The sequence below is a fragment of the Zea mays genome, chromosome 7 (assembly GCF_902167145.1).
Source record: "Zea mays cultivar B73 chromosome 7, Zm-B73-REFERENCE-NAM-5.0, whole genome shotgun sequence".
Lineage (NCBI taxonomy): Eukaryota > Viridiplantae > Streptophyta > Magnoliopsida > Poales > Poaceae > Zea > Zea mays.
The window spans coordinates 131,836,221-131,861,056 of NC_050102.1; the positions used below are offsets into that span (position 1 = coordinate 131,836,221).

General features: G+C 47.9%; 2 protein-coding genes across 3 annotated transcripts; both read left to right on the top strand.

Moving 5' to 3' along the window:
- Positions 1-5,816: 5,816 nt before the first annotated feature.
- Positions 5,817-10,502, top strand: LOC100274479 (uncharacterized). Of its 2 annotated transcripts, NM_001365005.1 has the most exons (3): positions 5,884-6,138; positions 9,417-9,530; positions 9,621-10,432. In NM_001365005.1, the coding sequence occupies exons 2-3, from the start codon at positions 9,433-9,435 to the stop codon at positions 9,964-9,966; spliced, it is 444 nt and encodes a 147-aa protein (NP_001351934.1). In that variant the 5' UTR covers positions 5,884-6,138; positions 9,417-9,432; the 3' UTR covers positions 9,967-10,432. The 2 variants fall into 2 exon arrangements, with proteins under 2 accessions (NP_001142310.1, NP_001351934.1); NM_001148838.2 differs by having other exon boundaries at positions 5,817-6,138; positions 9,417-10,502.
- A 2,010-nt stretch (positions 10,503-12,512) lies between these two features.
- On the top strand, positions 12,513-13,652 carry LOC100276620 (uncharacterized). The gene is made up of 2 exons (NM_001150366.1): positions 12,513-12,739; positions 12,840-13,652. The coding sequence occupies exons 1-2, from the start codon at positions 12,551-12,553 to the stop codon at positions 13,458-13,460; spliced, it is 810 nt and encodes a 269-aa protein (NP_001143838.1). The 5' UTR covers positions 12,513-12,550; the 3' UTR covers positions 13,461-13,652.
- Positions 13,653-24,836: the final 11,184 nt, after the last annotated feature.

Genomic DNA, 24,836 nt, shown 5'->3' on the forward strand with positions numbered 1-24,836 from the left:
CACTCACGTCCGAGAGCCAGGCACGCTGCAGCTGCCAGCGCCACGGACGACGACCGCCCTTCCCTCCGATCACTGAGTGAAGGAGCGGGCCGCCGCCCACGTAGGGGCCGACCCCAACTCGGCACACTCCCCTCCCCAGCCCTGGTGATGAAAATCCTTGAGGCTGAGGGAGGGGCAGAGGCCGCAGCCCGGCTCGCTTTCCCCCACCATCAAGCCGGAGGTCACCATCTTGGGTGACCGCCGGTGGAGGGGTGCAGCCGGGCTGCACGATGAAAATCCTTGAAGCCGAACGATGGCTAAAAGGTACCAACTCCCACAGAGTTGCGTTCCTCCAACGATGAGGCGAAAAGACGGCGGGTATCCCCCATCCGGGGGCTTGGAAGGTGGAGAGACGCGATGCATAAGGAAGCAAGAAGACATGGTCGCCTTCCGAAAGGGGTCGCCCTCCTTTTAAAGGCAACTCTCCCTACTTGCGCCCCCAACCGTCACGGGCTGAGTCTTCTCCAACACGCTCCAAGGCCCTCCCCTGCGGCGCGGGGGCTGGGTCCCGCATGTCATGCAAGCTAGCTCAGAGCAGAAGAAGCCAAACCGCCGCGCGTAGTGCACACAACCGCCCAGCGGTTACAAGTGACCCTTCACTTTTGCCCAGACCAACGGGCGAAAGAGGCGGGCAGCCATGCAGGCGGCATGCAACCGCGCCAAGTGGACGCGCTCCTCCGACTCCCAACGCGCCCAGCCTGGAGGCCCAGGCCCACGCGTCACGCAACCGGCGCGCCGGATGCTGCATGCAAGCAACTGCACCGCCACTTGCGCCACCACCGCGCCTCTTCGATTGCGGAACCAATACCGCGACTCGAGGCGACCAGGCACACGACCCAGCAGCGCCAGCCTGGCGCGGCGGTCAATGCGAACGAAGGTGGGCCGGCAGTAATGACGGTGGCAGGCGGGCGGGAGCAGCGGTCACGTCGTCAGCCAAGCTCACGTCCCATCCGGGGGCAGCAAGAGAACCTCCTCTCACGGCGTGAAGACAACGCGCCCGTGATCCGTTCCTCGAACGGCTCGCGCACGCGCGACGGCCGCCCCGCCAACCACTCGCCCCGTCGCATTAACTCCGCGGCAGGACAGGCGGCGCTTCTAGCAGGAGAAGCGGGCGACGCTTCGCCTTCGCCGTAATAACCGCGCCAAAAAAGGTACGCCACGTCGTTCGATTTCGTATCCTTTTCGTTTTTCCTCTTTCTCTATCTCTTGCAACAGGGACCGGGAAAGGGGGATACCCCGAAAAGGATCCTTCCCCGTGAAGGAACCGGGCTCCGAGCCTCCCTACTGATCAGAGGTTCGAAGGCTGGCCCCCCGAGGGGTTCAACAGCCGCCTCAGATCGCGTGGGCCCTACACCCACTACTGGTCAGAGGTTCGAAGGCCGGCCCCCCGAAGGGTTCCACGGCCGCCTCAGGCTACTCGGGCTCCGCGCCCATTACTGATCAGGGGTTCGAAGGCTGGCCCCCGAAGGGTTCACAGCCGCCTCAGACGCCGAGCGAGGGATGACCAGGGGTACGTTCGATACATAACCAAGGCTCGGGCTGCGCTCCCGAGGTACCCTAGGACATTTCCGAGACCAGCGGGAGCGATCTTGTAACGGAATCCCATCGGAGGGAGGCATCGAGCCCTCGGACCCCGTCGCCAAGGGACCGGGTCCGGCAAATCACCCGCATGTACTTTTGGGCGTGCCTCTGGGCCCCTAGCCGACCCCTAACGAACGGGGCACAGACGTCCACTCGGATTACCCGCTTGCAGCTCACCGGAGACACCATGTTCGACGCCCATCGAGGGTAACATGGCGCTTCCCCCCCCCTCCTCCTTGCGGAAAGGCGACGCAGGGGCGTATGTAAAAAAGCCGAGTCTGTCCCTGATCGCCCTCTCGCCCTGTGCGGAGGCTCGGGGGCTGCTCTCGCAAACCCGGCTCCGGTCGAACCGTTGACAGCGTCAACATACCAGCCCGAGAACTTGGGCCCCAACCGTACACCCGGGCTACGGCCAGTTCGCATGAGGGAACAACCAGACCAGCCGAAGCATTACGCAAGGCATTAAGACCTCGAAGGAGTGAAACCACTCCTCCGAGGCCTCGGGGGCTACACCCGGCGGGTGCGCTCGCGCGCACCCACCGGAACAAAATGCAACCGAGAAAGGCTGGTCCCCTTGCAAAAAAGTGCGACGAAAGCCTCCAAGCGAGTGCTAACACTCCCTTCGAGGCTCGGGGGCTACTGTTGGGGACCATAATTAGGGGTACCCTCAAGACTCCTAATTCTCAGCTGGTAACCCCCATCAACACAAAGCTGCAAAGGCCTGATGGGTGCGATTAAGTCAGGGATCAGTCCATTCGAGCGACTCGATCATGCCTCGCCCGAGCCTAGCCTCGGACAAGGGCAGCCGACCCCGGAGGGTTTCCGTCTCGCCCGAGGCCCCCTCCAACGGCGGACACATCTCCGGCTCGCCCGAGGCCCTGCCTTCGCTAAGAAGCAACCCTGACTAAATCGCCGCACCGACCGACCGAATCGCAGGAGCATTTAACGCAAAGGTGGCCTGACACCTTTATCCTGACGCACGCCCCCCGGCAGAGCCGAAGTGACCGCCGTCACTTCGCCGCTTCACTGACCGGCCTGACAGAAGGACAGCGCCGCCTGCGCCACTCCGACTGCAGTGCCACTTGACAGAGTGAGACTGACAGGCAGTCAGGTCCTGCCAAAGGCACCATAGGAAGCTCCGCTCCGCCCGACCCCAGGGCTCGGACTCGGGCTAAGTCCCGGAAGACGGCGAACTCCGCTCCGCCCGACCCCAGGGCTCGGACTCGGGCTAAGTCCCGGAAGACGGCAAACTCCGCTCCGCCCGACCCCAGGGCTCGGACTCGGGCTAAGTCCCGGAAGACGGCGAACTCCGCTCCGCCCGACCCCAGGGCTCGGACTCGGGCTAAGTCCCGGAAGACGGCGAACTCCACTCCGCCCGACCCCAGGGCTCGGACTCGGGCTAAGTCCCGAAAGACGGCGAACTCCGCTCTGCCCAACCCCAGGGCTCGGACTCGGGCTAAGTCCCGGAAGACGGCGAACTCCGCTCCGCCCGACCCCAGGGCTCGGACTCGGGCTCAGCCCCAGAAGACGACGAACTCCGCTTCGCCCGACCCCAGGGCTCGGACTCCGCCCTGGCCTCTGTCGAGCGACCTCCGCCTCGCCCGACCCAGGGGCTCGGACTCGGCCTCGGCCACGGAAGACAGACTCGACCTCGGCTTCGGAGGAGCCTCCACGTCGCCCAACCTAGGGCGCAGGCCAGCCACGTCAACAGGAAGCGCCATCATCACCCTACCCCGAGCCGACTCGGGCCGCAGAGAACAAGACCGGCGTCCCATCTGGCTAGCTCCGCCAGATAGGCAATGATGGCGCCCCGCATGCTCTGTGACGACGGCGGCTCTCAGCTCTCTTACGGAAGCAGGAGGACGTCATCAAGGACTCAACCGCTCCGACAGCTGTCCCTCCGCCAGGCTCCGTCGCTCCTCCGACGGCCACGACATCACACCAGCTGGGTGCCAAGATCTCTCCGGCTGTCACATCGGCATGTACTTAGGGCGCTAGCTCTCCCCCGCTAGACACGTAGCACTCTGCTACACGCCCATTGTACACCTGGACCCTCTCCTTACGCCTATAAAAGGAAGGACCAGGGCCCTCTTAGAGAGGGTTGGCCGCGCGGGGACGAGGACGGGACATGCGCTCTCTTGGGGCCGCTCGCTTCCCTCTCCCGCGTGGACGCTTGTAACCCCCTACTGCAAGCGCACCCGACCTGGGCGCGGGACGAACACGAAGGTCGCAGAATTTCCACCTCTCTCACGCCCGTCTCCGGCCACCTCACTTCCCCCCTTCGCGCTCGCTCACGCGCTCGACCCATCTGGGCTGGGGCACGCAGCGACATTCACTCGTCGGCTTAGGGACCCCCCGGTCTCGAAACGCCGACAGTACTAGACGCTGTTGTTTCGGAGGCGTCAGAGGCACAATCGAAGACCATGGCGACACATTCACGCCTGTTGCAGCAGATTTGAGATCGGCTCGATGCCTAGGATCGTCATGGGAAACCCTCGAGCGCACCATGTGGCACAACGCTGGGGCCATCGATGCGCTGGAAGCCAGGGTTACGAGCATGGACGCCTCCGTGATTTGATCCAACCTTGCCTTGTCCCTGTCGATGCAGTTGGACTCATAGATGGTGGAGTTCACATCGACGATGTGGGAGCGCATTGATGATGTGGATGAAGCACTTTCGACGAGGGTGGTGGCACTTGAGACTGCTACTACATCGTTCGAGGCATGTGGGTCTTACATCGAGCGTTCTATAAGAGGCATTTCGTCGAACACCGATGTGCTTCTTGCCAAGTTGTCGTTGATGGGCCGTCATCTCGAACCATAGCAACCTAAGCCATGACATCTTCAACAAAGCATCCTGGGTGTGTACGGGTTGACGGTGGGGGTGCCCACCTGTCGTAACAACGAACATCGACAATCTTGGGGGCACCGCGCTAACAACTTCTGTCAGGAGGGGGACTATGGGTATGGTCGTACCTAGGTTCCACTCCCTCACAATGTTATGCCTAATGGCTCTGAACTTCATCCTCCATTTGTGCATCAAACTCAGCATGATAGTTTAGGGGGTTACTATACAATGAGACGACTAAAGAAACTGAAACAACGTGAGCTGATGAAGTTGAGGAAAAGGTGGAAGCCGCGACGAATGAGCGGGATGGCGGGAGAAGGCCTTTGGGGCAGATGTTGGGTCGTCGTACTCGCAAGCCCAATGGGTTCTATCCACCTAATGTATGCTCCATTTGATGAAAGCTTGTATAAAATGAACAAGTAACGAAGGAGTCAGCATGAAAATGAATACAAATAACTCAGTTTATTCCATTCTTTGTTTCATTCTTCGCCCACCTCCTTTCTGTTAGTTAGGTGATGTAGGACTATAACATTGTCGGACGTGATGACTGCAGTTTGCCTATTGCGGGTGGGCACGGACGGGCCGAGACGGGGAAAAGTGTATCTCTTACTCGACTATTTCACTTCCTGTCTCCAGGTCATGTGTGGTTTTCAAATGTGTCTTTCTCAGATATCATCATTATGGGGGCTAGGATTTGCACGTCGTCCATCGCTCCTCCATATATCCGGAGGAAACCAACCACCACCTTCATTGTGTTGCCGCCTCATGCACCTGCTCAAGGTTGTCTGGTTAGTTTTGTCGAGAGTTTATTGGTTGGTTTTTACAATTAAGTGAAAATTTAGATAGACTAATATGTGTTTATATTGAGATACCATAATTGGTCTATATGTACCACTATCATGAGCAACCATAGGGACGATGGTGAAAATGAATTTGATATTAAAATGTTTAACTAGTACAATGAAGAAGTTCATTACATATGAGCAGGGGTAGAGCTATAGTATATTCTCAAGAATACACTGTATTTTGTACACCTTATATGTATATGTTGGCATCACAGTACACAACCTATTACATCATGTTTAGTTTGAGAAATGAGGTAGTCTATCATCTTTTCACTCCTCAATTTCTTATTTGGTTTGTGGAATGAAATGAGTTGATTTTATTTTACACAATTTTATTCCTCATAGGCTCATACTTAGTAATAATACGATAAATAAATTTATTCTACTAAATTTATGAAATAAACTCATGAATGATAATATATCACATCATCTAAAATAGATTGACTATTCAAACCAAACATCCCCTAGTTCCTAGTTTCTCTTCCAAATTTCAGACCTCTACGCACGCAGGTCGTAGGCTATCCTCAATCCCCGATCCCGTGCGGCGGCGGTTCCATAGCAACACAGTACGGCAAGACGGCAAGTCCAAGTTTGCAGCGATTGCAGCTCCACTGCTCCCCACCTTCTCGCCGTGCACGCCTGCGCAGCGCGCGGCGAACGGTTCGTCGGTGCCGTGGTCGTGGTCGTGCGCGAGCGCCTGTCCACGGCGGGCCCACGGCGAGGTGCGAAGCCGCTACAGGGCCCACGGCGAGCACTGACCGCCGAGCGGGCGAGGCCGTGACAAGCACCCACTAGGTGTCCAGCACAACAGCACGCCAGGAACAGGTATGCACAATGGCCATCATCCCTTATTTTCCCTAATTTCCTTCCTGCTGCGCAAAATCGAGCACGCTAACCCTAACTTAAGCTATTTTCAATTGATTTGTGCATGTGCATTGTGCAATGAACTGGGATATATATATATATTTTTTCTTAGAGAACTTAGAGCGCTGAAAATTGAGAAATGAAGAAACATAAATTGGTCAACTTGAAGTCTTTGTGGGAACGAGTTAGCAAGACTGTAACTCCACCACCAATTACTTTCGAGGCTAGTCCTAGTGACCCTGATGTAGCAAGAGAAATAGTAGCAAGCAATATGCCCAAGGTAGCAAACAATGAGCCCGAGGTAGCACTCAATGAGCCTGATTCAGCAAGCATAGTACCATCTTATTTGTCTCCTATTAGAAAATTGTGAGACTGTGACCCTCTCCAAGTCTCTTGTAGTCTGACTCAGTTCTCTCCAGCCGTTCCCCCTTTGCATCAGGTGGTGGCACCCATGCAATGGCTGTTTGTTTCAAGCGCGAGCGCGAGATCTTGACGCCACGTGTGAGGTCCGTGGGTGGGAGGGAGCGCGCCGGAGCATACAGGAACACTCTATATCTAGCAGACGCTTGTAGCATCCGGTATTTGACCAAATGCAATAGCACGTGCTGTTGGAGCCTTATAGGTTATAGGACAACACCGAACGCTAAATCTAGCGAACAGAACGTTGTAGGCTGTGCCCTGCATCCCCCTACACCTTCACTCGAGTCCTCACTCCTTGGTCCTCCAAAGGTGAAGGTGAGGCGAGGCCCATCTCCCCAATCCCCGACCCAGTGTTATGTCAACCTTGATGGTTTGATCTTAGCTTGTCTATTTGCTTAAACCTTAGAAGGATGTAGTTGCTATCATGGTTCAAGTAAATTTCATATTAGTCATGTGGTGTAGTCTTGTGATGGTGTTAGACGAAAACCTGAAATACACAGTTATAGTCACATGATCATGACCAAATGGTTGAATGTCGGATGGTTTATTTTACTACCCTCACAATAGTTTTTAAGGTAACTATGTTAAAATTTGAATTTCATGACAGAACCATTGTACGAAAGTTTGTGTTTCTACTCCATTTATCTGTCCAGAAGAGAGTGTTTGCCTCATTTCCAACAATAGAACAAACAGAGGCTGCGAAGAGGGCTGTAGCAAATCTGTGCACCTTTATTTCAAAATCAGCCCAAGGCCTATCTGGTTCAGTTTTCTGGAGCCAAAGCCATCTCAAATTTAAAGACCATCCCATCACTTCCAAATTATGAATTCCCAACCCACCAAGGGAGATGGGTCGGCAGACCTTAGACCACCCAACGACACAATGACCTCCTCTTATATCAGTTCTACCTTTCCAAAGAAAACCCCTTCGAATCTTATCTATTGCCTTGATCACCCATCTTGGACATTGCAATGCTATGAGGTGATAAATGGGAATAGCAGTGAGCACAGCTTTAACCAAAGTTGCCCCCCCCGGGCTAGGTTAAGACTATCAGCCTTCCAGCCAGGAAGTTTTGTAGCAACCTTATCAATAAGCTCCAGGAAGGAACTTCTAGGGAACTTTTTTACTGAGAGGAAGACCTAAATATTTACATGGGAAAGGAACAACATTGTAGGGTAACACCTGCTGAGCAGCCTCAATGATATGATCCTCGCACTGAATAGGTGTCATACTGCATTTATTTATGTTTGTGATCAACCCCGATGCCTTGCCAAACACCCTTAGCAGCTCCTTGACCACACCCAGCTCATTACTGTTAGGCTGAACAAATAACACAACATCATCCGCATAAAGAGAGACACGCTGCCCCACACCCCTTCTTAACGAAGGTTCCAGCAGCCCCAAATCATTTGCTTTTTGAAATAGAGAGTTCAGCACATCCATTACTAGGATAAAAAAGCATTGGGGAGAGAGGATCCCCCTGCCGCAGGCCTTGCTGGTGACAAATGAAGTCTCCAGGTTCCCCATTTACTAACACCCGAGTAGAGGAGGAACTCAACAGCTTAGCAATTAGATTACGCCATAGTAGACCAAACCCCAAATGCCTGAGAACTTCAAGGAGGAATGGCCAAGAAACTGAGTCAAAGGCCTTGCCAATGTCTAACTTAAGCAAGATTCTAGGAGTTTTCTGCCTGTGAATAGCTTTTGCAGTTTCTCGAACCATCATAGAATTGTCATGAATATTTCTTCCATTAACGAGTGCACTTTGATTAGGGAAAACCATTTTAGGGAGGTTTTCAGCAAGCCTATTAGCCAATATCTTGGTGACAATCTTGGCAAAACTGTGTATTAAACTAATCGGTCTAAAATCCTTTACCTCCACGGCCTCAGCCTTTTTTGTAAGAGAGTCACATAAGCGGAGTCAATGAGATAAAGCTTGGATCTGATTATTTATTTTCCAGACTTGCAGTCCACGTGTACCTATTAACTCAAATTATCCCACCAAATATCCAAGTCCAAATTATATCTTGCTTCCAAACTCCTTTTCAAGACAAATCGGAATACACGAGTGAGCAAGTCATGGGTGCAAGGCAAATCCCTAATCCCCATTTCTAAATCTCTAACCCTAGCGTACCGAGCTTGGCGTGGCGGCGGCAGTGTCCCGGGCTCCCAGCGGCACAGTTGTGCGGCACGAGCGCAGCCTCTGTGCCTAGGCTGCGCCTGCACGTCGGCCGGCGGCACGCGGTGGCTAATAGGCTGGAGGCACCGTCTGAGCGGCTGCCCACCAGGCACTAGCAAGGGAGTACCCAAGGTTAAAATCCTGGCTTTGGCACTGTTCGGGAATTGTGGTGATTCTGCCTGTTCTTTATCTATCTAATAGATTTGAGGTGTGTTGGTGATTTTTAGTTTGTTTGCTGTTCCTGAACTAAAATTTAAGTTTTGTGTGTCTTTGTAACAATGATCTCAGCAGAGATGGACCAAATACAAATAGAGGGTGCATTTGTCGGTTCAAACCAAGACCTGTTTCCGTAAGGGCCACTTCGTTTTATTCTCAATCCATGTGTTTTGGACGAGATTGAGTAGGTTTAAATTCCTAGCAAGTCAAAATTCTTCCGATCCTATCCAATTCATATGGGATGAGAATAATCGAACAAGGCCTAATAGAGTTTTCCTTAGATTTTAAAATCTGCAATAAAAGAAGACAACATGCATTGCGTTATATTCATTCACAATGAAGAACTGTTTGGGCATATATTACATCCAAGAACCAAAATTTGCTGGGTATATTTTACACTTACTGTTTTTTTACCCCTGCATACAGTGGTCCAGCTCCCACTATGGTTCTAACCAGCAATATTTCGGTTCAGAAGACCTTGTACGAGGTTTTATCTGTGAGTGAAGACGCTACATACGATGAGATCCGCGCAGCATACAGGTCTGCCGCTCTGAACACGCACCCTGACAAAGCGCAGACAACTCTCGAGTCATCATCCGTGCCTTCCACTGAGCAACAGGAATTTTCTAGCGTGCAGAAAGCATGGGAAGTCCTACGACATCCTACATCCAGAGCATATTATGACAAGCAGCTGCAGTCATCCAGACAAAGCATCGAGATCATCGCATCTGAAATCCAAGTCGGGGACATGATCGTCGAGAGCGCTGCTGGTGCTCTAGAGCTGCTGTACCCATGCAGGTGTGGCGATTATTTCTCCATCACTTCGGGTGAACTTAGCGGGATGGGGATTGTCGTCACTGGGGATGGAGAAGAGGTAGAAGGGCTGCAGGCGTCGGATTCCGGGTCGGCTTCTGTCGTTCTGGGCTGTGGCTCCTGTTCTCTCAAAATACGGCTGGTTATAGATGGAACCTCATGATCACATTTCAGGCTCTGGTTGCGCGCTATTCAGCAGTGTGGTCAGTTTGAATGCTTAACAACCACCACCACATGTTTGTCAAACAGTATGCAATTCCTGCTCTGCTGAAAATCGTGCAGCTTATCCCAATGGTGGTTGCATTGTGATAAATGGCGTTTTGACCGTTGTTATCAGCTAACCACCATCGTCAAGTCCAGCTGCTGGGAGTTCAAAGCCGGTGGTGGTTATTCGGTAGATGTTTAGTTAATGTTGTTTTTTCTAGGCCAATTTAATGGTCTCATCTGTCAGCCATTCACTTAAACGATGGCTAAACTAACGGTTTTTTTTATTTGGTATCAGCTGAATGAATGCCTGTTGTTTTTGATAGCTGCTGATGAGAAAGAAGTGTTGGCTGCGGCCGTTGGTGTTGTATTGAATAACTTGTGACCGTATCTGTACTGCTAAGCATGGGCAGCATCCCATACAGAAGTAGAACGGCTCTGTATCTGTATCCTCAGAATTTGATATGCGTAAAACTGTGCCTGCCGTTACCGCCGAGTCTGGCATGTTCGGCTCCTGGATTGGTATCCGGAACGATTTATATAAGGATCAGCTGAAATGATTATGGGTGAATTCCGGCACAAACGAACATGTCCTTAGGCCTTGTTCGTTTACATCAGATTGTGCCCGGAATCGTTCCAGCTAATCAAAGTTTATATAAATTAGAGAAGCAATCCGGCTCGGAATCGTTCCGACCCACCAATCCGACACAAACGAACAAGACCTTAGTGCTCTTCTTTTCTGGAACCAGATCCCCTAATCGCACTTGAAATCGCATCGACAGAAAGTCTTTGCGCATCCTGATCTTTGATTCCCCGTGCCGTGCCCCTGAAAGTAACATCAAACCACTACACCACTATCAGAACAAGTCTCTTGCTCGACAAGGGGGCACCTCGGTGCTCGATGACCTCTCCGTCGTTGCGTCTGGCCCTCGCCTCGCACTCGGCACATAGGAGAGAGTGCGTTCGGGGCTGCGGGTGAGCGGTTGGTTCTAGCGTTAGCTTCAAGAGAGACGCGAAAACAACGGCCACGACCAGCGCATGTCGTCTCGCCCCGAGGACGAGGATGATAGTATGCGCTTGCTGGCTTGTCCTGATGCCACCACGGCAACCGCCGGAGCACTTCGCGTTTCCCTACGCGCCGGCGAGGTCTGAGGTGTCGCGCCGTCGCTCTCGTCGCCGGTCGCTGGTGCGGCCGCAACTGTTGCGCATTCATGAGTACGCTGCACGGCTAGCGCTCGGCTCGGCGTGTGGATCACATGACCGGTGAGTGCTGGCCGGTCTGGGTGTGCATAGTCAAATACGGCGAGTTCATCCCAGCCGCGACGTTTCACCGGTAAAAGCTACTAGTACCAGTTTGGTACCTGGGGTCTGGGGACGAGTCGTGCATGTTAAAGTGAGAGAACAAAGCTATAGTGCTGTCTCATGATAACCTAATAAGTATAATATATAATATACTTTATGGTAAATCTAGTGATCCTTATTTTAGATCATGAAAATATTAGTGATGCTATTTAGTTTAATATATGCTAAACTTAAAGATAGTTTACATTAGGATAAAGTCAAAAATACATTTTTTTGAAAAAAAAATGAGGGAGTACTGTTTAAGGCTGATAAAACAATCTCCTTGCAATCCAAACACTCGAAATATGTATTAGTATATACTGCTAGTAGTTCATCTTCAACAGAATACTGGAATCCTATAGTCCATCTCAATAAACCTGCTAATAGCATGTTATAAGTGCTCAATGAACACCTGCTAGTAGTTAGCCTCCTTTCATGTTGGACTTTCTCGCATCAAACTATTGGAGATCTATTAAAATTCGTTTTTAACATGTCATCAGCAGGAGAGTGATTCCTATATGGCAATGAATTATTTCGACTTGTATTGCTACTGCTACGGTCATTCGCGAAGAGTACTTCCTGCAGGTTGATATATAGCGCACATGGCGCAAGATCCCGTTCTTCTCCTTCTTTTTTAAATAAAATAAACTAGCCCTTAATATCTTTGCTTCGTTCGTTTATAGACCGACAACAAAAAATGACAATACTGGGTTTAGAACGAAAGCTACTTTCTATGACATGCTGCCTTTATTTTAACTTATATAATATAATTTATTGCTAGAAAATCTACAATAGTTCGACTTGGCTAAACCAAGCTTACATTTGTGAAAAGAAATAGGAGAATATGTAGCAACCGAGCAGCAGTAGAGTACACAATCGCAATCTGACGCCGCCGCCGCCGCAATTTCTCGCCCGATGTCCACCTCAAACTCTACGAGCTAGTATTTCTTGCTTAGCCTTCAACCCAAAGGATTACGAATTCCACAAACGCCAACAGGCTCTCCTTGCAAGCCTCTCTTTTTAAGTTACGGGGCACTTGTCATGCACATGGGCGACCGAGCTCTTCCATTTATATCTCTACCACTCCTCATCGGTGACCGGACGAACGCCGGGAGAAACAGGCCGATCCGTAGCTGCCTGCACACATCGGTGATCGTTCGATCCATGTGCGATTGATTGATCAGGGAGGAGCGAGTGATATAATGCCTTGCTTGGCGCAAGAGTTCCACCCGAAGCTGCCCGCGGCGAACCACTACTGCAAGTCCTTGTCGTCGCTCATCCGGGAGACCTACGCGCACTGCCATGTCCCCTGCGTCGGGATCGCCGGGTGGAGCTCCGGCGGGGACAGCGACGACGACAGCGTCCTCGACGAAGCGCGAGATACCAAGCAGGTAAGGACTGGCTGATATGATGTATAGTAGCGCGTAGCTCCCGATCCAGTCCTTGGTCCGTTCACGGAATTCGCTAAGCCCTCCATGAATGATTGTGCAGGTGATCCTCAGCGAGATGAGGAGCCGGCAGATGAAGAGGCGGTCCAGGTGCAGCGTGGACTCGCCGACGCCGCTGCCCCTGCCGTCGTCGAGCTCCGCTTTCGCCTGGTCGTACTCGTACGCTCCGCTCGGTCCGAGAACCGTTCTCGACGAGCTGTCGAGTCCCAAGACGTGCGTCGTGGTGGAGGGGGCGGCCGTGGCCGACGACGACGATGGGGACGTCTACTGCGACGCGGACGACGAGAGCGAGGCGTTCTTCTCCGTGAAGAGCTGCTTCACGCGCAGCACGAGCCCGAGCCCGAGCCGGGCGGCGACCGCGGCGTCGTCGCCGCGCATGATGACAGGCCCGTCCCCGCCGATGCTGCGCCGGTCGCCCGAGGCCTGGGAGCGCTTCCGGGACTGCGACGGGTGGCCGTTCGGGCTGTGCCGTCGCCCAGCCGTCCTCCCGCTGCTGCCGCCGCTGCCCAGCACGCCAGCCGACTCGTGGAAGTGGCGCAAGAGCGTCAGTACAGTAGCCTCGCCGCGCAGGCGCAGCCCAACCCCGGCTTACAGACACAAAGCAGCCACTGCTGCTACGCTAGCAGTAAATGACCGCGCCGCCGCTAGTGGCCTGCGTGCTTGAATGCGAGAGTTCCATAGGGATTCTACATTTCTACAGGACACGAAACAGTTCATTTGCTCCGACAAAATGGTGAAGCTTCCCGCAGGATTCCTACGCGAAGATGTGGCATGCATGCTTGTTCGAGGCCTTGATCTTTTGCAAGGATTTTTCAGGTGCACGTGTTCTCAAAAATAAACTCTGGTTTACTTTTCAGTTCTTGTGAGTGGGACGTACGCTCTAGTTTTCTTTTTTTTCTTTTGGCCTCTACTCAGAGAGATCTCACTCGATCTTCATTGAGACTTTCAGTAGATGGTGTTTCTATCTAGTCCCGATTCACTCCACGTTTTTCTTCCTAGAAAAGTTCGTGAAGTTCTTCGTTCGATTTGGATGAGATGAAGACCACTTTGAACCGCTGCACCAGCGCTCCGACATGTAAAAGCAGAGACGGAACAAAGTGCAGATGGAGGAGCACACGGTTGGGTAGCTTTACCCGACGACTTGCCAACCGAAATGACCAAAAGGAAAAGGGCGTTCCAAAGCGGTGGCAGCTGCACTGCACTGCAGCGTTGCTTGAATGCCTGAGGGGACGACCACTCACTCCTCCGCACACTTGTCTGTGGTCTGCTGCAGTAGTACAGCATTGGATGGGGGCCAGCCCGGCCCAAGTCAAATAATTATGTGCAAATCGAGAGGTCAGGAAATCAAGTACGAGATCTAACTATCAATTAAAAGGCAGTTTTTGTAGAGCTTCTACCGGCTGTATAGCGATAGTGTTGTCGAAGCAGTGGTATCTTCCTCTAGGACTCAGTCTTTTCGTCGTCCTCACCCTTATTTCTTCTTCATCTGACGTGAGGTTTCATACCGGGGACATTCAGTTACAGCTTATTTACTGTTATCATGGAACAGGATGCAGTCATTCTTACAGGCATAAATTTTCTCGACCTGCAATTCTATTGTGCGAACAATCTTCTTGGTCTCACATCTAGTACCGGGCATCTCGTTCCCCTCGAAAAGCACATTCCTAAGCAGTTCTACCGATTCTCTCAAGCATATCTCTAAGCAATTTTACACATTCTTTCAAGCTCTTGTCAGTCTTACTGGCCTTCAATTGGAGAAGCTTCAGTGAACGGACAATTTTGTGTATACATGTATCTGTTGGGGGTCTGCTTCGTTGCCGAAGGTCCTGTAAAAAGAAACACTTTTGGAAGATCAACACAGAAGCAAAACCAAAGCTACTATCCGGGGAGCTTCGACATAGTGACATGCCTTGAGACGAAGGGTGGCACCAACTTAAAGATGAAAATACCGATTGACCCACGATAATCTGTGTCATGATTGTAATCAGTTATAAAGGGCATGCATGTAATTTCTCACAGGCTATGTCCTGTGCCTATAAATAGATGAACAGTACCCATGTACTGTTCACGCTAACTTGTATTCACTCGCACGTCACCTGGATTTTCACCTTCTCTCAAGCCGAAGGTACAAATGTAATTTGATATTGTTCAAGTTTGTTTATGATGATATAATAAAAATATCTTAATGATGTCATATAATTATTTATGTTATTTTACATATTTCATATGCTTCTACTTTTATTATTATACTGAAATGATGAAGGTACGTTTTTCATAACCTTCGTCTGAAGATCATTATATCCTAAGGGAGATAATGTTTCGAAGGACGAAGGTCTTTAACCATTAATACTTTGTGTTGCCTTGTTCTTAATTCGAAGCATTTGAGAACAAGTCCCCAACAGTATCCTTGCAACTCAAATATGATGGGGGTCCTCATATATTCCACACTTCTTCAACTCCTAACCAGTGTACTCTTTAAAGCCTAAGGCATCATGACATGAACCATCTTCTCCATATTCTCAACCACATGAAGATGGTTGGCATGTTAGGAGGTGTCTAGTTTCTAGGAACTAATTTTTTAGTCCCTTTATTTTATTCTGTTTTAGTTTCTAAATTATCAAATACAGAAATTAAAATCGAGTTTTAGTTTCCGTATTTAGCGATTTAGTGACTAAAATGAAATAAAATAAAAAGACTAAAAATTAGTCCCTATAAACCAAACACTCCCTTAGACCAACATCACTGAGATCCTGATTGCCCCAGAGTCCTTCCTCACAATCCTAACCGATATACTCCCTCCGTTCTAAAATATAGTTCTTTCTAGCTCACTTTTTTCGTCCATATTCATTCAAATGATAATAAATATATACATACATGAAAACTACATTCATATATTATTTAATAAATATATAATTAGTTTAAAACAAATTATATTTTAGAATGGAGGGAGTACTAAGTTTTATGAAATCCTTCCTCGACATCATGACTAGCAGCCTACGACAGGTACTGATCATTAACACTTTCTCCATGCTTGCTTCAACACCTATAGTCATCCATAAATCCCCACTAGTACAAACAATGCCCTTGTGTTACGACGGTGTAAATATTCTATAAAATATTAGAACACAATGATTACATATAAACAAGCAATACATATATTATCATCGACCTTAATATCTCATTAATTTTTTGCCAATAACCAACACAAAACTGAACTCAGGATCTAAAGCACATCCTCCTCTCCCTCAGTTGTTCAACCATGCATCACCGGAGGCGATGTCTCCTCCTCTTTCGGAAGAATTTGGGTAAAGGAAACAGAGACGAGGAAACAAATATGAAGTTGGGGTTAATATAAGCTATGGTTGGTTGCGCATGCAAGAGATAACAATTATCTTATTTGTTTGTTAGGCGGTATGAGGGGGAGAAAAAACAAATCTAAGCGAGGGACACACGACACACGAAGAAAGTCGCACGAAAATGGTGCTTTAAAAAAGTAGAGAAATGATTAGGTGGGCATGGACTATCAAGGAATTAGAATATTGCTTTTTATTCTCATTGTCGATGCATGGACAATATTCAATATATCTACCTCTGCAGTACTTACGGAAGATTTAAGACCATCTAAGTAGCCATCACAATTACGAATTCAAAAATACGTCTAGCTACTTTGATCCTCCATAGTCTACATATAAAAATTGAAAATGGAATAATAAGCCAAGCAATTCGATAATTTGGCACATCACAATAATTTTGGTACAATCCAACACAATACAATAAGACCTACAACTTGCAGAGGGCATGTTTAGTAATAAAATCACATTTTTAGACTTAAGTTCACAAGTTCATCACAGTTCTATTAGAGATACAAGTTCATCTCTATTAAGTTCACAAGTTCATTACAGTTTATTTAGACTTATGTGAGGTCTGTTACTGTTCTTCGTTGCCACAGACACATCTTCAACTTTGACAATAAGTGAGCTTTCCGGTTACTACAAACACGTCTTCAACAAAATGAGTCTGTGACCATCTCCTAGATATCAATGATGCTGGTCAATGTGTGTCTGCTATACTTCCAAATATTACAAACACATCTCCAAAACATACATCTGCAGTGCAAGTCGTGTCACTAATATTATACCTTATTACAAACATGTCAGACAAAATGAGTCTCTACTAACTCAACTTGTACTTGGTTAACAAATCATACACACGTCTGTGATGTGATATAAAATTATATACGTCCTTTGCTAAAGCCCATCTCTATTAAATTATAAACGTAGCTAGATTACATGTGCCTATACCAATGAGTAATTACAAACAAGTCTCATTCTCCGCTAACCCTTTGCCCTTGGTGGGGGGGAAATAGCAATAGCAGAGATGCATTTATATAACATGTGTCTATGAACTATTATGATAGATGTGGATCGTTCTAGCATCACTAGTTGTGTAGTCTACTATTTGACTTTTTACATAGTGGGGCTAGCCAATCAAAAGTCAATTTGTGCAAATCGAAAAGTCAGAAAACAAGTACAAGATCTATCAATAGAAAATACTAGTGAGCATTGATAGACATCAAGTTCTTAGTATGTACACAACAATACACATCATAGGCAGAACAAGCACATAAAGTGGAGGGAAGTAGTTCTTTGTATCCACTTTCTCTTACTTGTGGTTACAACAGATGAAAACGACGTCGTATTTATAGCAAAGGTGGCTGAGATAAATTCAAGTTATAATGTACTCTCTTCATTGATTTGGTCACCATTCTTGACTCTGGTTACAACATGCCACCTTGGCCAAATCTATGCTATGTGTATGACTCATTAACCCCCAATAAACATAGTGGGAAAAAGGGTAGTAAAAAGAGTGCTTCACATACATCGCTTATGTTGCACCTGTTGTCTCATCAAAAACCTTGCATGAGAAAAGAGGATAAGCTAGACGGTTATGGTGCTTAGTTGTACTTGAGTTTGTAATACTATCCACACTATCCACTTTTGTATTTATCAATCCACCAGACATAAGTGGTTGTAGGGTATTACATGCTTCATGGTCCAAACCTCTCTAAATTACCCTCATGCTAGTACCAGTCTATAGATAGGTTTAGTGTACATCCAACATGCGCCCTTGGATCATTCATAATAGATTATCTTTTGGGTATGTTCAGTACCATGGTGTCATAGTAGGGGATAGCAACTTCTTTCTTTGATTTGGTGCATTTTGCTTTGTAGTACAATCATGGCATCACTAGCACATTTGTTTGCCAGAATAGTTGCCTCTAGCACTTTCTGTAGCAACTTTGATAGTGAGACATGTCAAGTAGCATCGAAATCTTGCTAGGCTTGTCCTCTACTGCCTCTAGTGGGAGGACATGCCCTAGTGGGGGTAATGTTGCATTGTTTCTACAAAACTTGATTTGGCTCGTTCTCATTCTAGAGCATGCCACGCCCTAGGGGTATCGCATTGCATGCCTCTGTAGGAAACGGGTGACGCCTAAGAGGGGGGGGGTGAATTAGGACTTCTAAAACTTTTACTAAACTAGGCCACAATTAAATCCTTAGAGCAAAACCTATGCAAATAATCAAGACTAGAATGTGCAAACTAGGTTTTGTCTAAGTGTTGCTATCTCTACCGCAAAGGCTAAGTTTCAATCTACACTAAATAAGTATGACTACAAGATTGAAACTTAAATGCTTAATATAAGTGCGGAATGTAAAGAGCTAAGTAGAGAAGCAAACTCTCGTGGATGACACCGGTATTTTTACCGAGGTATCCGGAACCACGCAAGGTCCCGACTACTCCTCGTTGGTGCCCCTACGCAAAGGGAAGCCCACGCGAGGGCCAAGCACCACAGTCGAGTAACTCCGTAGAGAGCCGCGGGCCTTCTCCACGTGCAAGTGGTGCTCCGCTTCCGGCTCCTCTCGGACGCTCCCCGCCGTCTCCACTATCGAGCTTCCGGCCGAAACGCCGCGGGCCTCGTTCCCTCCGGTACACGGTGGCGGCCGTGACACAAACACGGTTGTCACGGTCTCGCAAGACTCTCGCCCCACTCGGTACAATTACAACGACTCACGCAAGAGCCGAGGGGTTGTGTGGTTTTACAAAACTCACTCAACTAACTAGGATTCACCTAGAGCAAGCGCTAATGCGGTCTAACTAACCTAAGCACTTCACAAAGCACCTACGCTAATCACCGAGTGATTCTATTAAGCACTTGGGTGTTTGAGCACTTGGAAATGTCTACAATATGCCTTGGTATGTTTCTTGGGCTCCCACACATGAGAATGGCCGGTTGGGGTGGTATTTATAGCCTCCACACCCCAAACTAGCCGTTGGACAGAAAGCAGAAGCTTTCTGTCGTCGGGTGCACCGGACAGTCCGGTGCACCACCGGACATCTACTGTGCAGTGTCCGGTGCACGCCACGTCAGCCGACCATTGGCGCCTGTAGCAGTCGACCGTTGGATCCGACCGTTGCCGTCTGCCCGTGGCACACCGGACAGTCCGGTGCACGCCGGACAGTCCGGTGCTACAGCCAGAGAGCGCCTGTCTGTGGCCTCTCTGCACAGACTGTCCGGTGCCACACCGGACAGTCCGGTGCACACCGGACATCGATGTCCGGTGCGCCACCAGGCGCTGGCTGACAGCCTGCTTCTTGGATTTCTTCGCTGATTTCTTTGGGCTTCTTTTGTTCTTGAGTATTGGACTCCTATGCATCTTTTTATGTCTTCTTTTGAGGTGTTGCATCCTCATTGCCTTGATCCAATTCTCTTCGCATCCTGTGAACTATAATTATAAACACTAGCAAACATATTAGTCCACAAGTTGTGTTAATCATCAAACACCAAAACTCAATTAGCCAAATGGCCCAGGGTCCATTTTCCTTACAATCTCCCCCTTTTTGGTGCTTGATGACAACACAACCAAAGCAAGCAAATAATACAAGTATTTGAATTAAAATATGCAATCTACTTGCTAAGATGCATGATTATCCCCATAATGTGAAATTATGGACTTAAGCCTCCCCCTAACTCCATAATTCACTTACTTCCTATTTTTGGACCAAATAACCAAAACCACTTGAGAAACCATTTGTAGATATAAAATTTTAAATTGGTGGTGTTTGGTGTTTGATATAGTTTTCATTGCTTTGGTCCTTAAACTTCTCCCCCTTTGGCATCAACCACCGAAAAGGAAGACATTAAAAGCATGTAGGAAGTAAAAAAAAAGCTTACCCTCATCAAGAATCTTATCAAATGATATCACTTAGAAGGATATTAAATTAAACCACATGAATGATACCAGTTGAAAGGAACTCCCCCTAAATGAGTGTTCTCTTTAGAAAGAAGTTTCTCCCCCTTTTTTAGAGATGAAGAAATACTCCCCCTGACAGAGATCCTCTACTTAGGAAAAAGCATGTGAAAATTAGAGGTGCAAGACATGATTTGAAAAGACTAACTTCCCTTATGCATAGGTAACAGAATATGAGTTAACTACTTATGCATTTTTAGCAACATGGAAGCATATGATATGAAATATAGTCTAATCAAATATTGGAGAAGACATGTAAACGATACTGAATGTAGTCTCAAAAGATACTGATTGAAGATCAATGACGAGCTTGAGAGACATGAGAGTTCTTGGAGATTTTGCAGTGGAAGATTGTTGTCTTTCTCCGGGGACCTTATTTTCCTTACAATGAGACTATCACAAGAAATAGACTTGAAAAGGTGTTAGTCTCAAAGTGTTAGATTATAGAGTAACCTCCCCCTAAAGGTGTGCATACAAGTTTTGAATACTTGTAGGAGACATGCACTTTGATTTGATATCAAGAGGGGTAAATTATCCATAATCCTAACTTTGGCACATATAAGTTAAATGATACAACTTGTAGGAATCAAAATTTTCAATTTATGCATCATTTACTATGGAGAGATATAGAAGCTATGTGCCGTGCTTAAATAAACATTTTAAGCCATGTAGGTTTGCTCAAGTATATGAATTTAAAAACAAGCAATCCTACAATATGATTTACCTAGTATGCATGATTTTGAACAAAAGTACATAACAAATGTAATACTAGGCAAGAAAGGTAAACTAGATAAAAGGTAAATAGATACGCATATCTAAAAACGAGAAATATAATACAACTAGTTACCTTAGTCATGGGTGGGAAATTTGGGTCAAAAATTTTCACTAACCCACTTGGCAATAAACTTGATCTAATATGATGTATCCCATGATATACATCCAATTTTGCCAAGTCTCCAAATTTCCCAAGGACCTTCGGTCCACTCACTTCCCTTTCGGGATCCAAACCTTCTTGGTGCTTTTCATGGTTGAAATTATCTCCTTTGGCACCCAGATGCGTTTGGCCCCCTTTCCTTTGTTGGCTTGCTTGTTGGCCTTGATTGCTATCACCTTTCCGTTCTTTTTCTTCTTGATCAAATATGGTGTAGCATCCTTTTTGTTCACCTTTTTGATGTAGGTGTTGGAGATTTTGCTTAATGGCTTTTGCTTGAGCTTTCGCCTTTGTTTATCCCCGATCATCGCCTTGCATTGGAAAGACTTGTGGCCTTCCATGTGGCATAGTCTACAAATCACAGTTTCTCCCTCCATAGGCTTGTTCACTCCCGCAGTGGTGTTATCCTGTGAAGGTCGGATTTGTTTGGCTTTGCCTTTCTTGTCATACAAAGCCTTGCCAAGGCGAGCCACTTCTTGCTTTAATTGTTCATTTTCCTTTGCAACCTCATCCGAACATGTCTTTACAACAATATTCTCAACAACGACTTGGTTGCAGGGGTTAGAATCATCAATTAAATCAAAGCAGGAAGTAGAAGCATCTTTCTTAATTATTTCAGGTATTTCAACTAAAGATGCTGCTGGGGTGCTACAAATGTTTTCTAGCTTAGTAGTTAGCTCATTATTGTGTATGCTAAGAATTTCCATTTTCTCTAGCAAATTTTCAATAGCTTCTTGGGAGTTAGCTAACTTAGCCTTAAGTTTTTCATTCTTTTTAATAAGGCTATCATCGGTAGCAGTGGATGGAGCACTAGATTCTAATAGCTCAATTTTAGTTGATAGCTCACTATTTAAGTTTGCAAAAGTTTCAAATTTTTCTAGCAAACCTTTGTAATCATTCTGAGAGCTAACCAACTTATTTTTCAAAGTTTTAAGTTGAGCTTTTTGCTTAGTGCAAACATCCTGGAAAAATTCTACGGCTTCCGCAAGCTCATCTAGAGAGGGCTTTCCCTCACCTTCATCATTACTACTACTTTCATCACTAGAGGATGGAATGCTTTTGTTACCTCTTGCCATAAGGCATTTGTGTGATGACCGTGATGATCGTGACGAGGACCGGTGGCTGCGTGTCCTTGGAGGTTCATCTTCACTTGAAGAATCATCCCAAGTTCTAACACTTGTTAGCGCCTTGCCTTTGCTCCTCTCCTTTTTGGGTTTGGCCATATTTGGACAGTTGTCCCTGAAGTGACCCTTCTCCCCACATGCGAAGCATCCTCTCTTCCTTTGCTTTTTCCTGTCAATGTTAAAGAGAAGATCCTCGACCTGCAGGGGCACACCCATTAGATTAATCTTGCGGATCATCCCCATTACCTTTCCGACGCGTCGGATCGTTTCTTCGTCCTCGGAGGATGATGTGCATGGTTGATTATCTTCATCATCATCACTTTCTTCTTCTTCCTCTTCTTCACTTGAGGAACTTGGAGTGGGAGCCTTCTTTTTGCCCTTCCTTTCATCACATGCAAAAGCATATGGTCTTGAGGAAGTTGGCTCTTCTCCCCGACTCATTTTTCGCGACATCTCAAAGGCCGCGATTTTCCCAATCACAATGGTCGGGGTCATGTTGCTTAAGTCCTCCATGTTGTGAAGGATGGTGATGATGCTCCCATATCTTTGTTGTGGTAGCAGGGAGATAATCTTCCTCACAATGTCCGCATCACCTAGCTTATTAATGCCAATAGAATTGAGCTCATTGATAATTAGATTCAAGCGAGAATACATGTCTCTAACAAGCTCATCATCTTTCATAGCAAAAGAATTATACTCATTTAAGACTAGGCAATGTTTTTGCTCACGGACATTGGATGTGCCGTCATGGAGCTCCAAATCTCATTAGCAGTTTTCAGGGTAAATACTTGATTGAAAATATCCATGCTAAGAGATTCATACAAGCAATTTTTGGCTCTAGCATTTAAATGAATTTCTTTTTCTTCACTCGTGGTGGGTTTCTCGGGATTCTTGAGGGGTTTCATCCCGTCACGAGTGACTCTCCAAACACCTAGATCAACGACCTCTAGGTAACAAGCCATTCTAGCACTATAATATGGGAAGTTAGTGCCGTCGAAGTGGGGTGGCCTATGGGTATCCATCCCTTCCTCTAAAAAGCGTCGGCTCTTTTAGCGGTGAAGCTAAAGCGTTTCAAATGAGCCAAACCGGGCTCTGATACCACTTGTAGGAAACGGGTGACGCCTAAGAGGGGGGTGAATTAGGACTTCTAAAACTTTTACTAAACTAGGCCACAATTAAATCCTTAGAGCAAAACCTATGCAAATAATCAAGACTAGAATGTGCAAACTAGGTTTTGTCTAAGTGTTGCTATCTCTACCGCAAAGGCTAAGTTTCAATCTACACTAAATAAGTATGACTACAAGATTGAAACTTAAATGCTTAATATAAATGCGGAATGTAAAGAGCTAAGTAGAGAAGCAAACTCTCGTGGATGACGCCGGTATTTTTACCGAGGTATCCGGAACCACGCAAGGTCCCGACTAATCCTCGTTGGTGCCCCTACGCAAAGGGAAGCCCACGCGAGGGCCAAGCACCACAGTCGAGTAACTCCGTAGAGAGCCGCGGGCCTTCTCCATGCGCAAGTGGTGCTCCGCTTCCGGCTCCTCTCGGACGCTCCCCGCCGTCTCCACTATCGAGCTTCCGGCCGAAACGCCGCGGGCCTCGTTCCCTCCGGTACACGGTGGCGGCCGTGACACAAACGCGGTTGTCACGGTCTCGCAAGACTCTCGCCCCACTCAGTACAATTACAACGACTCACGCAAGAGCCGAGGGGTTGTGTGGTTTTACAAAACTCACTCAACTAACTAGGATTCACCTAGAGCAAGCGCTAATGCGGTCTAACTAACCTAAGCACTTCACAAAGCACCTACGCTAATCACCGAGTGATTCTATTAAGCACTTGGGTGTTTGAGCACTTGGAAATGTCTACAATATGCCTTGGTATGTTTCTTGGGCTCCCACACATGAGAATGGCCGGTTGGGGTGGTATTTATAGCCTCCACACCCCAAACTAGCCGTTGGACAGAAAGCAAAAGCTTTCTGTCGTCGGGTGCACCGGACAGTCCGGTGCACCACCAGACATCTACTGTGCAGTGTCCGGTGCACGCCACGTCAGCCGATCGTTGGCGCCTGTAGCAGTCGACCGTTGGATCCGACCGTTGCCGTCTGCCCGTGGCACACCGGACAGTCCGGTGCACGCCGGACAGTCCGGTGCTACAGCCAGAGAGCGCCTGTCTGTGGCCTCTCTGCACAGACTGTCCGGTGCCACACCGGACAGTCCGGTGCACACCGGACATCGATGTCCGGTGCGCCACCAGGCGCTGGCTGACAGCCTGCTTCTTGGATTTCTTCGCTGATTTCTTTGGGCTTCTTTTGTTCTTGAGTATTGGACTCCTATGCATCTTTTTATGTCTTCTTTTGAGGTGTTGCATCCTCATTGCCTTGGTCCAATTCTCTTCGCATCCTGTGAACTATAATTATAAACACTAGCAAACATATTAGTCCACAAGTTGTGTTAATCATCAAACACCAAAACTCAATTAGCCAAATGGCCCGGGGTCCATTTTCCTTACAGCCTCCACGGACAATGGGTAATGCGACCACTCGATGCATGCCACTCCCCCAACTTTGTGTTAGGACCACAGCAAGGCAACCTCCAAGCATGATGGTTCATCCCAGTAATGGTCATCCCATTGAGCTTGTTGGTGCCTTGACTTTGGCACTAAAACCTTTGT

What these genes read in the sequence shown, in the direction of transcription:
- LOC100276620 (NM_001150366.1), top strand. Translation starts at nt 12,551, where the DNA reads ATGCCTTGCTTGGCGCAAGAGTTCCACCCGAAGCTGCCCGCGGCGAAC. An exon ending in AAGCGCGAGATACCAAGCAG is followed by an intron (nt 12,740 to 12,839) that starts GTAAGGACTGGC and finishes ATGATTGTGCAG; the next exon opens with GTGATCCTCAGCGAGATGAG.
- LOC100274479 (NM_001148838.2), top strand. Translation starts at nt 9,433, where the DNA reads ATGGTTCTAACCAGCAATATTTCGGTTCAGAAGACCTTGTACGAGGTT.